Source organism: Balaenoptera acutorostrata, chromosome 11, assembly GCF_949987535.1.
Source record: "Balaenoptera acutorostrata chromosome 11, mBalAcu1.1, whole genome shotgun sequence".
Taxonomy (NCBI): domain Eukaryota; kingdom Metazoa; phylum Chordata; class Mammalia; order Artiodactyla; family Balaenopteridae; genus Balaenoptera; species Balaenoptera acutorostrata.
In genome coordinates, this window is record NC_080074.1 from 106661477 (window position 1) to 106673707 (window position 12231).

At 46.1% G+C, this 12231-nt stretch overlaps 1 protein-coding gene across 2 annotated transcripts in view; it reads left to right on the forward strand.

The window, feature by feature from the left end:
* The window catches only part of LOC103015020 (chromatin remodeling regulator CECR2), a 154824-nt gene that overhangs the window by 84997 nt on the left and 57596 nt on the right, over positions 1 to 12231 (forward strand). For both annotated transcript variants that reach the window (XM_057557241.1, XM_057557240.1), the window contains exon 2: positions 4201 to 4295. In XM_057557241.1, coding sequence (XP_057413224.1) covers positions 4201 to 4295 — 95 coding nt within the window. The remainder of the gene's footprint in view (positions 1 to 4200; positions 4296 to 12231) is intronic.

The following is a 12231-nucleotide window of genomic DNA, read 5'->3' on the forward strand; positions in this document are numbered from 1 at the left end:
AGGTACACTCAGTGGGATCTTTGTGCCCGGAGGGTGCAGCTCTGTGATCTTCATCCTTCCTTGGAAGTTGAAGGAAAGAAAGTTGTTCTCTCTTTACCACCTTCTTTTGCAAAAGATTAAAGAAGACGTGTACGGGGCTCAGGAGCAGATCAAACAGTAGGAAGTCCCTGCAGTGACATTTGAGAACAGGTGTAAGTGGTGGCCGTGTGTGGAAGGAGTTAGTTGTGTTCCCTGTGCTGCACTTGGCTGTCTCTTCTGGACGTTCTCCCTGTTTGTGGCGAAGAGTTTCCAGGACATAGGCTAAGGGCCCCCCTTCCCTCCCTGGCTCACCCTGGAGTTCTTTTTTCAGCAGCCACCGCCAGGTCCCGAGGGCAGGGCCGTGTGCCGGTGCTGAACAGGCCCGTCCCTAATGAGCTGCGCTGCCAGCTGCACAGAGGGCGAGCCCTGTTCTCCCTCCGGCCCCTCTGAAGAGCGGGAGCCCAGGAGCCCTTCTCGTGTCCCTTCTCGGCTGATTTGCTGATCACCACCACCCCACCCCACCCCACCCCCCGCCCTCGCCCCAGAGCATCTTGGCAAAGTTCAGATTTCTGTGCTCACAGCTCAGTGCCCACAGTGAAAAGGAAAGACAAAAGGGGAGGAGGAAAGTGGGGGTGGGGTGCTTGAAGGGTGTTTATTTCTTGTTGCCTTAGCCTAAGCCTCAGGCTCCCGGCTGAAGGCGTATGTGGTAAAGCTTTGAGTAACTGGATTTGGAGATAGTTTTATTGGCACATGCACACAGGCCATGTATTAAGAGTTTGAATTTCTGTTGTTCAGAAACCTGAATTTTGAAAAGACCGCTTTCTATCTCTTCAGTCTGCTTTTTTCTACACACCACCACTTAAGGAAGATGAGATAATTGCTGTGCTCACATGCTATAGAGTGTTTGCTGTGTGCCAGGCTGGTCTGGCTTTGCCTCATTTAAATCATCACAACAACCCCTGCACAGGGAAACTTTTAATGTGATAAAGTTTTTTTTTCCTATAATAAATTGTGGTAAAAGACACAGAATTTACCATCGTTTTAAGTGCACCATTCAGGAGTGTTAAGTATATTCACATTGTTCTGAATCGGCTCCAAAACATTTTCACCTTGCAAATCTGAAACTCTTATCCATTGAAGTGAAAACATTTTAACCGATAAGCCAGCACTTTTTTTTGTTCAGCAGGATTGAAATTGCTCTCCTGTTTCTCCTCTGCTGTCTCTCTGTAACATCAGGCCCAGGGCCGTGAGTGCCGAGGCTGCGCCCGGTGCCCTGATCACCATGTGGCAGCTGCGGGGAAGGACAGCTGGCTGTCCAGAGGCAGTGCCTTCTTCCTCGGACTGTCCACCAGTTGTGTGGGTGAAGCCCTGCTGAGCCAGAGGCAAGAGTGCACCTCACAAGTTACCAGGGGCCTGTGTCTATTGTGGTTTGTTTTCTAGGTAGCTTCTAATTTATGAAGCATAATATCATAGAAATTCGTGTGAAAAGCAATTGTATATTTTGTGAGTTACTGTTTGTGAGTCACCGTATCCCATGGGTGAAATGGGAGGCAGGGGGTGGGATTGCATTCATAATATCAGAGCTCCTCTCAGTACTCATTTGAGAGACATTTCAAGCCTGTCCGGTTCCCCTTGGAAGAGCTGATTCAGCATCCCTGGTGCACAGCCTCGTATGTAACCGCCTTCCCAGTGGCTACCTAGATTATGGTTGTGCCAGAAAGGCAAGGCCAGGTTCACTGGGGACAGGTTTTCACCAGTGCCATTTAGACTCTCCGCCAGAGTTGGATAGAACAGATCATTTAATGATTTTTTCAAATGTAGGTAGGGGTGTTAGTCTTCACTTTCTGCTGATAGTGCTAAGAAAACAATGGTTGAATCACCGATGAAGCCTGGGTTCTGAGGCCAGCAGAAAATACAGTGCAACAGCTTTTTCTTTCCTTTTTTAAACCTCAGATTCACAGATTGTATTAATCATAATTCTTGGTTCATGACATATTCCCATCATTGGTTTGTGGGTGTTTTCCTTCCGGTTCTAGTGTCACTAATTCTGGCTAATCTATTGAACGAGGTGGCCTGGGACTTTGTGCTTCAAGGGTCCAGCCTCTTCTCTCACTGCAGTTTCCTTTGGGGTCTTGCCCAGTGTGACTGGGCTTCAGTAGGAGCCCAAATCTTCCCTTGCTCTGTCCCTCTTGTGCTCCTGTTGGGCTCTGGATGTGCGTGTCTCCCCTCTTGCTGTCTGTCTCGTTCAGCTAAGTCCCTCAGAGTCTCCGCTTGGCTGTTGCTCGAGCTGCAGTGGCCTCATCTCCACCCTCTGCTGCAGCAGCTGGGCGGGTCCCACCCTCTCCACGGAGGGCCCCACCTCGGGTGTTGGGCCCCAGGAGCAGCGCCCTTCCCTGCCACAGCACCGGTTCTGTGCCCAGAGGTGCTGTGTCCTGTCTCCTCCCCCCGCTGACCCCAGCTCCCCATGGCTCAGGAAGTGCTGGGTGCCCCGGAAATGTTTGTTGAATAAATGAATTCTGACCAAATATAGTTCAAATCCTTGTTATGTTTGGTCGGTAGAATGTAGAAAAGAGCTCTGCCCAAAGGAATTAATAAGCTAATAGAAGGATAAGAGCCATTGTAATAAGCATGCCCATCGTTACCAAATTTGTATGTAGGGCAGGCACGAGGTTTTCACGCTTGGGCCTTGTCTTTGAGTTCTGAGTTTCGCTCACCTGGGCTTTCAAGGCGTCTATGCCCCTTCCTTCTCAGGGTAGTTTGTATTTTGTTTGCTTTTATCAGTTGGTGTGCTTAGCAATTTTTTGTCATGTGAAGTTTTCAGAGTGGATGTTTACAAACTTAGAAACTTTTAAACATAGAATAACAAACGGAACGATTAAAATAGCTTTAAAAAGACCTTTACCAATTTTTAAAAAATTACTTATTTATTTATTTATTTATTTATGGCTGTGTTGGGTCTTCGTTTCTGTGCGAGGGCTTTCTCTAGTTGCGGCGAGCGGGGGCCACTCTTCATCGCGGTGCGCGGGCCTTTCACTATCGCGGCCCCTCCTGTTGCGGGGCGCAGGCTCCAGACGCGCAGGCTCAGTAGTTGTGGCTCACAGGCCTAGTCGCTCCGCGGCATGTGGAATCTTCCCAGACCAGGGCTCGAACCCGTGTTCCCTGCATTGGCAGGCAGATTCCCAACCACTGCGCCACCAGGGAAGCCCAAGACCTTTGCCATTTTTACAGCAGAAGTGGACCCCCTCTTGTGTACACTGACCGGTACTTGGTGTGGGCAGAAACTGCGTCTTTGGCACACCTCATGCTTTCCAAACCACTCATAAGACCCTTGCAATTTTGGTTATGAGCCGGCCACACCACAAGCGTAGTGGACCCTTGGGAAATCGCTTGCACGGTGGGTGGACGGCATCCTGGTGGACCAGACGTGGGCCCTCTCTGCGTCCCGGGAGCTGGTGACTGGGGCGTGTTCCATCATCTCAGGGAACACTGGTTCACTGTGGGAGCTTGAGAAGGGAATAGAATCTCCCAAAATTCCACGCTGTCACCTTTTGTCCCTGTAGCTCCTCAACGAACCTTTGTTTAGAGTATGTGCGAAGTCAAGCTAAATCTTTGGCATCTCTGCCTAAACCCCAAGGACAGCACGTGCACCTCCCCTGAGATTAGCCCCTTAGCACGGCATTGCCTCACTTCTCTTCAGGTGATGTAAGCTTGGCCTTGGCGCTGGCAACCTCCTTCCCTCAGGCCTGTGGGGACCACAGAGTGCTTATTTCCTACTAGTGCTGCTTCTCAAGGTAGCATGGTTCTGGAAAGCTGCTGCAGTTGGTTTACCTGTTGAAACTCTTAAATAAATGAATACTTTCTGAGTAATTACATATTTGCTCCTTTACGCTCTTGCGAAATAATAGAAAGCAAAACAGTATATTTATATAAGTTAAGCTCTTTTATGACTGTGCTGGCATTGACTTGTAAAAAGAGGTGTCTGTGTGCAGGTGAAAGGGATGGAGCTTGGTAAGGAGCAGTGGGGGAGTAAACTCTTGGAAAACCAAAAAGGAGGGCAGTTGGCCCGTGACGGTGACGGCAGCGGTGGTGTGGTGGTGACCTGGAAGGGACGAGTTGCTGGCTGTTAGGAAATCTGCATCTGTGTCCGAGCTCTCAATCCCTCTCCCTTCTCTTCCTCCTCAGGAGTTAGAAGCAGCTCTACACAGAGATGACGTGGAGTTTATCAGCGACCTGATCGCCTGCCTACTTCAGGGCTGCTATCAGCGAAGGGATATCACGTGAGTAACCCCAATCTTACTGTTTCTGGCGGAGGGAAGGAATTAACCAGTCCTAGTGATGTTTCGTGTCTCCTGGAATAAACCAGAGCAGATCACCGGCCAAGACATAACAGTGTATGTACACACGGTTCCCAGGTCCCGTGTTTGGCTCCTTCTGCAGCTGAGTTTACATTTTATTGTAATTCTTGACTTTATTTCACTCTCAGAAATCTATATCCCTTACTCTTGGGTCCGCCAGCTACCATATTCAAGTGTGGAATGTGTTCTCTCAATGTAGGGCTTTCTTTCTGATCTTTGTTTTCAGTACTGGTAAAATGATGCCTAACAAATTAAAACTAGATTTTTACTGTATTTCTGCCCCTGGGGTATGTATCTTCCATTCACGTAAACAGTGGCATCATTTCTAACATGGAGCTTCTGGGCCCCCTCACACCATAGTTGCCAAGTACACAGCTGTCTGGTACATTGAGATGTGTAGAAATTTGGAGCAAGATTTCATCTCTGTCAACAAATAAAGGATCTTCCTGATAAGGCCTCATCCCTTGTTTTGATAGAGTTGATAGATGTTCTCTTGCTACTATGTTTCCACACAGAGCTGGACTGTGCGGCCAACTCCCGGGAAGCTGAGACAGGACGGGCTTCCCTGTGCAGGCAGGAGTCTGGGGTGTTATGGTTTACAGTTTTCAGACAGTTAAAAAAAAAGACGGTGTCTGAAATATTTCTGTTCTAGTAGATCCACTCCTAGGTGCCTGTTAGGGCTGGGGGTAGACGTGTGGTAACAAGGTGAGTGAGGGGTTTACGAACTGCTACTGCATCCAGCGCGGAGCTCGGCGTTCGTGTGTGTGTGTGTGTGTGTGTGTGTGTGTGTGCGCGCGCGCGTGCGTGTGTGTGGAGTGATCATCCCCCTTCCTTTCCGTGTTTGTACTTCTGCCTGTTTCATGCTGTAGTCGTCATCTCCTGCATTCTCTGCGAGTGTACTGACTGTCCCCAGGGCGTCCAGGCTGTCGTGCTAAACAAAGAGTAGAAAGAAATCTACCATCTTACCACTTAAACACCATGACAAAAGGTTTAGTATATTTTCTCCCATTTTCTTTTTGAGATGTAACTTGGGAGTGTGTGTGGTTTTTAAGCAGTTGTGGTCATACTGTGTATGTAATTTCACTTTTTCATATCTTTCATTTTTTTCATCACAATGACAATTTTTCTTATAACCACCTTTTCTTTAAATGAGATTGTCAAATACTCCGATTTAGTAGGTGAACATTTGTGCCCAGCTTTTAACTGTTATAAACATGCTATATTACACAGCCTTGGACATAAAAGTTTGCACACCTTAGTGAATCATACTCTTAAATTTCTGCAAGTGTAGTCACTCCGTCAAAAGAAATGCCCACTTAAGATTCAAAAAATAAATTTCCAGGCCGCTCACCCCAGAGGTTGCTCCATTTCACCCATGACCATCAGTGTCCGAGGGGGTCTGTTTGCCTCACCTCGCTCTGGCCAGGGTGCTGGAGGGCAGATGCCCTCGGGACCCTCGGTCCTGGGCCCCACTTCAGAGTGTGTGCAGTTGCCATGGCAAGCGCTGTGACATCCACAGAGCACGTGGCCTGTGTGAGAAGGGGCCATGGACCGAGCCGTCATGGGGTGCTTCCTGAGCCAGTGCCCTTATATTACAGAGCCCAGTAAGAGGGTGAGTGAAGGAAGGACGGACCCCCCCCGAAGTGGCAGGTAGGAAGGTGGGTGTCTGGGGTTTGACGCCCTGGAGCAGAGGCTAGGGGTTGCAGAGCAGAAGGTCCCATGTGGTTCAGAGATGTGATTTATTTGAGCTGCAAAGTCCAAAGTCTTATTAGCCCCTGAGTGTTAAATTTTGGTTCGTCGCCGACATCTAAAATGAGACTTCATGTTTAAACCCAGTTTGTAGCTTTTAGAAAGCATCTAAGACACTAATCAGCTGGAGGGAAAACAGGGCCCCAGCCTGCCTGGTGGCTCTCGACACAGAGGCTGGTTGTCACTCTGCATCTGTTGGGCTTGCTTGGCCCACCTGCTCACCTTCTTTCCCTGCTCGTCTCCGGCGTGCACTGACATTCGAGGAATCCTGTGGCCACGGCACAACAGGAGTAGGAGCCTAGTAGGCCTTGTGGGCTGGGCGACGAGGTCGGGGATGTGATCCTGAGTGCAGGGAGGGCGGGGGGTCAGGAAGGGGCGAGTGAGTAGATCAGGCCTGAGGGCAGAGGCGAGCCCATCATGAAGGCCTGTTCGTGGGTGAAGGTGATGACATGGTGCCTCCTGCCTGACAGGCTGTCTCTCCAGCCTTACTGCGCACAGTCGCGGTTTGTGGACTTGAATTTCCTGCTACATACTTAGGCCGTGTCTTCCATGGGTGTGTTGGTTGATGATCAAGCACAAGAAACGCCCATTTAAAATTTGCGGGGCAGGTGTCCCCCGCCCTCGGCAGCTCTGGATACTGCCTGTCGCACGCCTGCCTTCTCTGTGACGGTGGGGACGGGGACCAGGCTGCGGTTGAAGGTCTGAATAGCTAGAGTCGGCTCATACCATCTGTGGAGTAGAGCTCCCCTTCCCTGTTGGCATGTGGTGTCTGTTTGACATTTTACCAGGTTTTTGACACGTGAGAATCCACTCGGCTGTTTCTGGCTGTACCTGCCAGTCTCTTTTGGCTCTGATACCATTGCTCTTAACTAATCCTGCTTGTTAGTTCTTCCAGAAAATGATATAATCTTGTCATATTCCATAAGGAATCTCCGTATTTTGATTAAAGTCCTTAAGTTGTGGGACTCCCCTGGTGGCCCAGTGGTTAAGAATCCGCCTGCCGATGCAGGGGACACGGGTTCGAGCCCTAGTCCGGGAAGATCCCACATGCCGCAGAGCAGCTAAGCCCGTGCGCCACAGCTACTGAGCCCGTGCTCTAGAGCCCGCGAGCCACAACTACTGAGCCCACGTGCCACAACTACTGAAGCCCGCGCGCCTAGAGCCCGTGCTCCGCAACAAGAGAAGCCACCGCAATGAGAAGCCGGAGCACCGCAACAAAGAGTAGCCCCCGCTCGCCGCAACTAGAGAAAGCCCGCGCGCAGCAATGAAGACCCGACGCAACCGAAAATAAATAAATAAATTTTTAAAAAAAGTTTTAAAGCATCGCCTAAAGTAGTATAGAGCAGAAACCCCACCCCTCCTGAAGATGGGGTGCCAGGTGGGCTGTTCTGGACAGTTTGCTTTTTCACACGCGTGTACCTAGAGGTGCAAACAGCATTTAATATTTCAGAATGTGTCTGTCTCATCAAGCTGTGCTGGCTCGTCAGACACCCGCAGACGCCGTGTCACCCTGTCTTCTGTGTCCTCCCCAGCCCTTCTGCTTCTGGGTACAGTGCAGAGCTGCCCGCCCTCCCCAGTGCTGATGGCAGGCTTCTTAACACTAGTTTCTTCCTTATGACAACACTGTGTCAGTTACTCCTAAATGATTTCTTTTGAAACGAGAGGTTAATTTATTTTAAAGAAACAGAAAAAGTGACCCTAGTTAAATGAATGTCATAAAATTTCAGACGGTGTTGTAACCGGGAGGAGAGAAGAGTTTTTTCCCCTTCCTTTTACAGGCAGCTGCTTCTGTGACTTTTTTGCTGTTGAAGGAAACTGTGAGTCTCAGATGGACAGAAGCAGAATTAGTGGGGGGCCCCTCAACCCACTGTGGAGGGGGGATCCTGGTGCCCTCCGTGCTCGTCCCCCTTTCCTGGGGACAGCGGGTGGCAGTGTTGGTCCTGCTGTTCTGTGCTGGGCCAGGGAGGCAAGTGATGGTTCCACCCTTTTTCATATCATACCTGTGAGGTGTCAGAGCATTGCCGAAAACATAATCTGTAATTTTATTTGTGTTAAAAACAGCTAAGTATACATGAAATAAAAATATTTCTGAATGGACAAGTAAGTTTGGGGTCTGGTTGATCCAAGTTGAACTAATTGGTCTGAAGTGAGGCTCAGGCTTCAGCCCTTTAAAAACTTGTTTTTGTCGATATAATACACACAGAAAAGGGCACATTGCCTAATCATACAGCTCAGTGAATTTGTACAAACTGAATACACCTACGCAGTGATCACTCAGACAAGAAAACATCACAATGAATTTTACTTTTTCCATTGAAAGGAATTGTCTAAAGTGATTGTTATTCTGTCCCTCCAGTGGTATCCACGTACATTTAGAGTGAATTTGTGCTCGGTATTCTCTGAAGTTTTATTTTCATCCCACCCTAAAGAAAGAGGATTTTGGACAGATGAATGCTTGCTGTTCTTGGTTCTAAGGCTTACTTGTTATGTGGAGCTAAGAAAGTTCCTTAATCTCTTTGTGCATTACTTGCCTTATCTGTAAAATGGGAATGATAACCATATCCATTACTAAATTTATTGTGAGATTAAATGAATTCACTTATGACAGCCTTAGAACAGTCTTGAGGTTTTAGTAAATACCAGAAACATCTATGTGTGTGGAGTAGGAAGTGGATATTGACCCAGGCTACTTGCCATGTCTTAAATGTTGCAGTTTGCACATCTCAGAACTGGGGTCAGCAACCTTCTTCTACGAAGGGCCAGAGAATAACCATTTTAGGCTTTGTGTGGGTGACATGGTCTAACCTACTCCCCTCTGCCATCCAGTGCAAAAGTGGCCAGAGTAGTGCTTCGTGACTGATTGTGGCTGTGTTTTATTAGATGTTCATAATGTGGAATTTGAATTTTATATCATTTTCTTGTGTCATAAAATAATATCCTTTTGATTTCTTTTCTCTTCCAACCATTAAAAAAGAATGATTTTCACATTCTTAGCTTACAGGCTAAAGATAGACATTCAGGCGAGCTTTGGCCCACGGGCCATAGTTGGCCCCTGTTTTTAGAAAATTAAATAGGTTCCTATTTCTAATTCCACAAACTCGGTCACCATGCTGCTCAAGATAATACATTTCCATGTCCTCAGAAAGTGCCCTTTGCACTAAATCTAACCTCCCCACACCCCCAAAACCCCACTGCATCCCACGCAGTGACCTGATTTTTATTGATGCAGATTGTTTTGCCTTATTCTAGAATTTCGTGTGTGTGTGGCTGGGATCGTGCAGTGTGGGCTCTGTGTGTCCAGCTTCTTTGAGGAAGCACAGGGTCTGTGTGATGCTCACTGACGCTGCTGTTTGTATCAGTTCTTTGTTCCTTTTAGGGGAGGGGGTCTGCATTGGATTCCAGTGCAAAAATATATCACAGTTTTTTTGTCTACTAGTTGGTAGACTTGTATGTTGCCTCCAGTTTGGGGCTGTTGAGAATAGAGCAGCTCAGAACACTTGCGTGGATGTTTTCGTGGATGTCTTTTCGTTTCTCTCAGGAATTGCTGGGTCGTGCGTGAGAGCACGATTGACGTTGACTTGTTTTCTAAGCAGCGGTGACCTTTATCCTCCTACCAGCAACACCTGAACAGTCCAGTTGCTCCATATTTTTGCCGACATCTGTTAATTTTAATTTTACCCAGTTTTTCATTTTACTGATTCATTGTGGTTTTAATGTGCATTTCCCTGATGACTAGATATATAATGGGCTGTGACTGTTTTCTCCTGATGTGTAGCTTGCCTTTCCATTTGTTTGACACTGTATTGTAAAGAATGGCAAATTTTAATTTTGTTGAAGTCTAATTTATCAGTTTTTTTTAGTATGTTTTTTCCTAAGAAATCGGGACGTACCTTAATGTCAAGAGATTTTCTTTGAGGTTTTCTCTTAGTTTTACAGTTTTAGCGCTTTTTGCAGTTGGCATTATGATGCATTTTGAGTTAGTATTCGTGTATGGTATGAAGTAGAAGGTCAATCAATGTCCATTTTTTCCTTATGAATTTCATATATGTTCAGTCTGTTTCTGGACTCTGCCTTATTCCATTGATCTATATGTCTTATATTTATACAAGTACCAGATTGTCTTGAAATTGGTGAGTTCTCCACCTTTTTATATTTTAGTTTTGCTTTTTAAATGTTTTGACTATTCTGGGTTCTTTGCATACAAATCTAAAAATCAGCTTGTCAACTCCCCCACCCCACAAAAAAGGCCTGCTACAGAAAATGGACATTTTGAGCAATGTTGAGTTTCCCAGTCCTTGACCATGATAGATATCTCTCCACTTGTTTATCTTTTATTTAAAAAAATTTTTTTTATTTATTGATTTGGCTGCACTGGGTCTTAGTTTTGGCGTGCAGGATCTAGTTCCCTGACCAGGGATTAAACCCTGGCCCCTGCATTGGGAGTCTGGAGTCTTAACCACTGGACCACCAGGGAAGTCCCTGTTTATCTTCTTTAATTTCAGGAATATTGTATAGTTTCATTGTAAAGATACTGTACATCTTTCCATTTGTGCCTAAGTATTTTATATTTTCCAGCTGTTTGTTGCCATTATATGTAAAATACAATTGAGTTTTTTTTTTTTTTTTTTTTTTTGAGTTTTTTGTATTGACTGTGTTACTATAGTCTTCCCGAATTCACTTCTTAGTTTATTGGTCTTGTCGCTGACTGAGGAGTTTCTGTAGTCTGTTTCCGTTCCAGCCTCTATCCCGGCTCTCTGTCCCAAGAGCTTCCTTCTCTTGTCTTATTACTGTGCCGGCCACCACTCCTGTGTTGTTCCTGATCTTGGGAGAAAGTATTCAGCCTTTAACCATCAAGTGTGATGAAGTGCTGTCCCTTTTGTCTGTTGCTGAATTCAGTTTGCTGCTGTTTTGTTGAGGATTTCTCCATGTATGTTTATGAAGAATATTGGTCTGTAATTTTATTTTCTTACGAATCTTTGTCAGGTTTTGGCACAAGGGTTGAGAAGTGTTCCCTTCTCTGGTTTCTGAAAGAGTTTGTGTAATTTCTTTTCTTTTTTTAAAAATTTATTTATTTTATTTATATTTATTTTTGGCTACGTTGGGTCTTCGTTGCTGTGTGCGGGCTTTCTCTCTAGTTGCGGCGAGCGGGGGTGCTCTTCGTTGTAGTACGCGGGCTTCTCGTTGCGGTGGCTTCTCTTGTTGTGGAGCATGGGCTCTAGGTGCGCGGGCTTCAGTAGTTGTGGTGCGTGGGCTCTAGAGCACAGGCTCAGTTGTTGTGGCGCACGGGCTTAGTTGCTCCGCGGCATGTGGGATCTTCCCCAACCAGGGATTGAACCCATGTCCCCTGCATTGGCAGGTGGATTCTTAACCACTGCGCCACCAGGGAAGTCCGAGTTTGTGTAACTTCTTTCAAACAGTTCACCACTGAAAGCCTTTGGGTTTGTAGTTCTCTTTGTGTGCAAGTTTTTGACTGAGTATTATTGATTTGATTTCTTTAATAGATTAAGGCTATTTGGGTGTTCTGTTTCTTTTTAAAAAAATTTTATTGAAGTATAATGTGTTAATTTCTGCTGTACAGCAAAGTGATTCAGTTTTACATATATATATTCTTTTTCCTATTCCTACAGGATATTGAATATAGTTCCCTGCGCTATACAGTAGGAACTTGTTGTTTATCCATTCTAAATGTAATAGTTTCCATCTATCAACCCCAAATTCCCAGTCCATCCCTCTCCCCCTGCCCATAGCACCCACTATTCTGACCTCTATATCTGTGATTCTGTTTCTGCTTTGTAGATAGGTTCATTTGTGTCATATTTTAGATTCCACATATAAGTGATATCATACGGTATTTGTCTCTCTTTCTGACTTTGCTTAATATGATAATCTCTTGGTCCATCCATGTTGCTGCAGATGGCATTATTTCACCCTCTTTTTATGGTTGAGTAATATTCCATTGTATATATGTACCACATCTTTTTTATCCATTCATCCATCTGTCAACGGGTGAAGGTTGCTTCTATGTCTTGGCTGTTGTCAGTAGTGCTGCTATAAACATAGGGGTGCATTTATCTTTTCAAATTACAGTTTTGTCTGGATATATACCCAG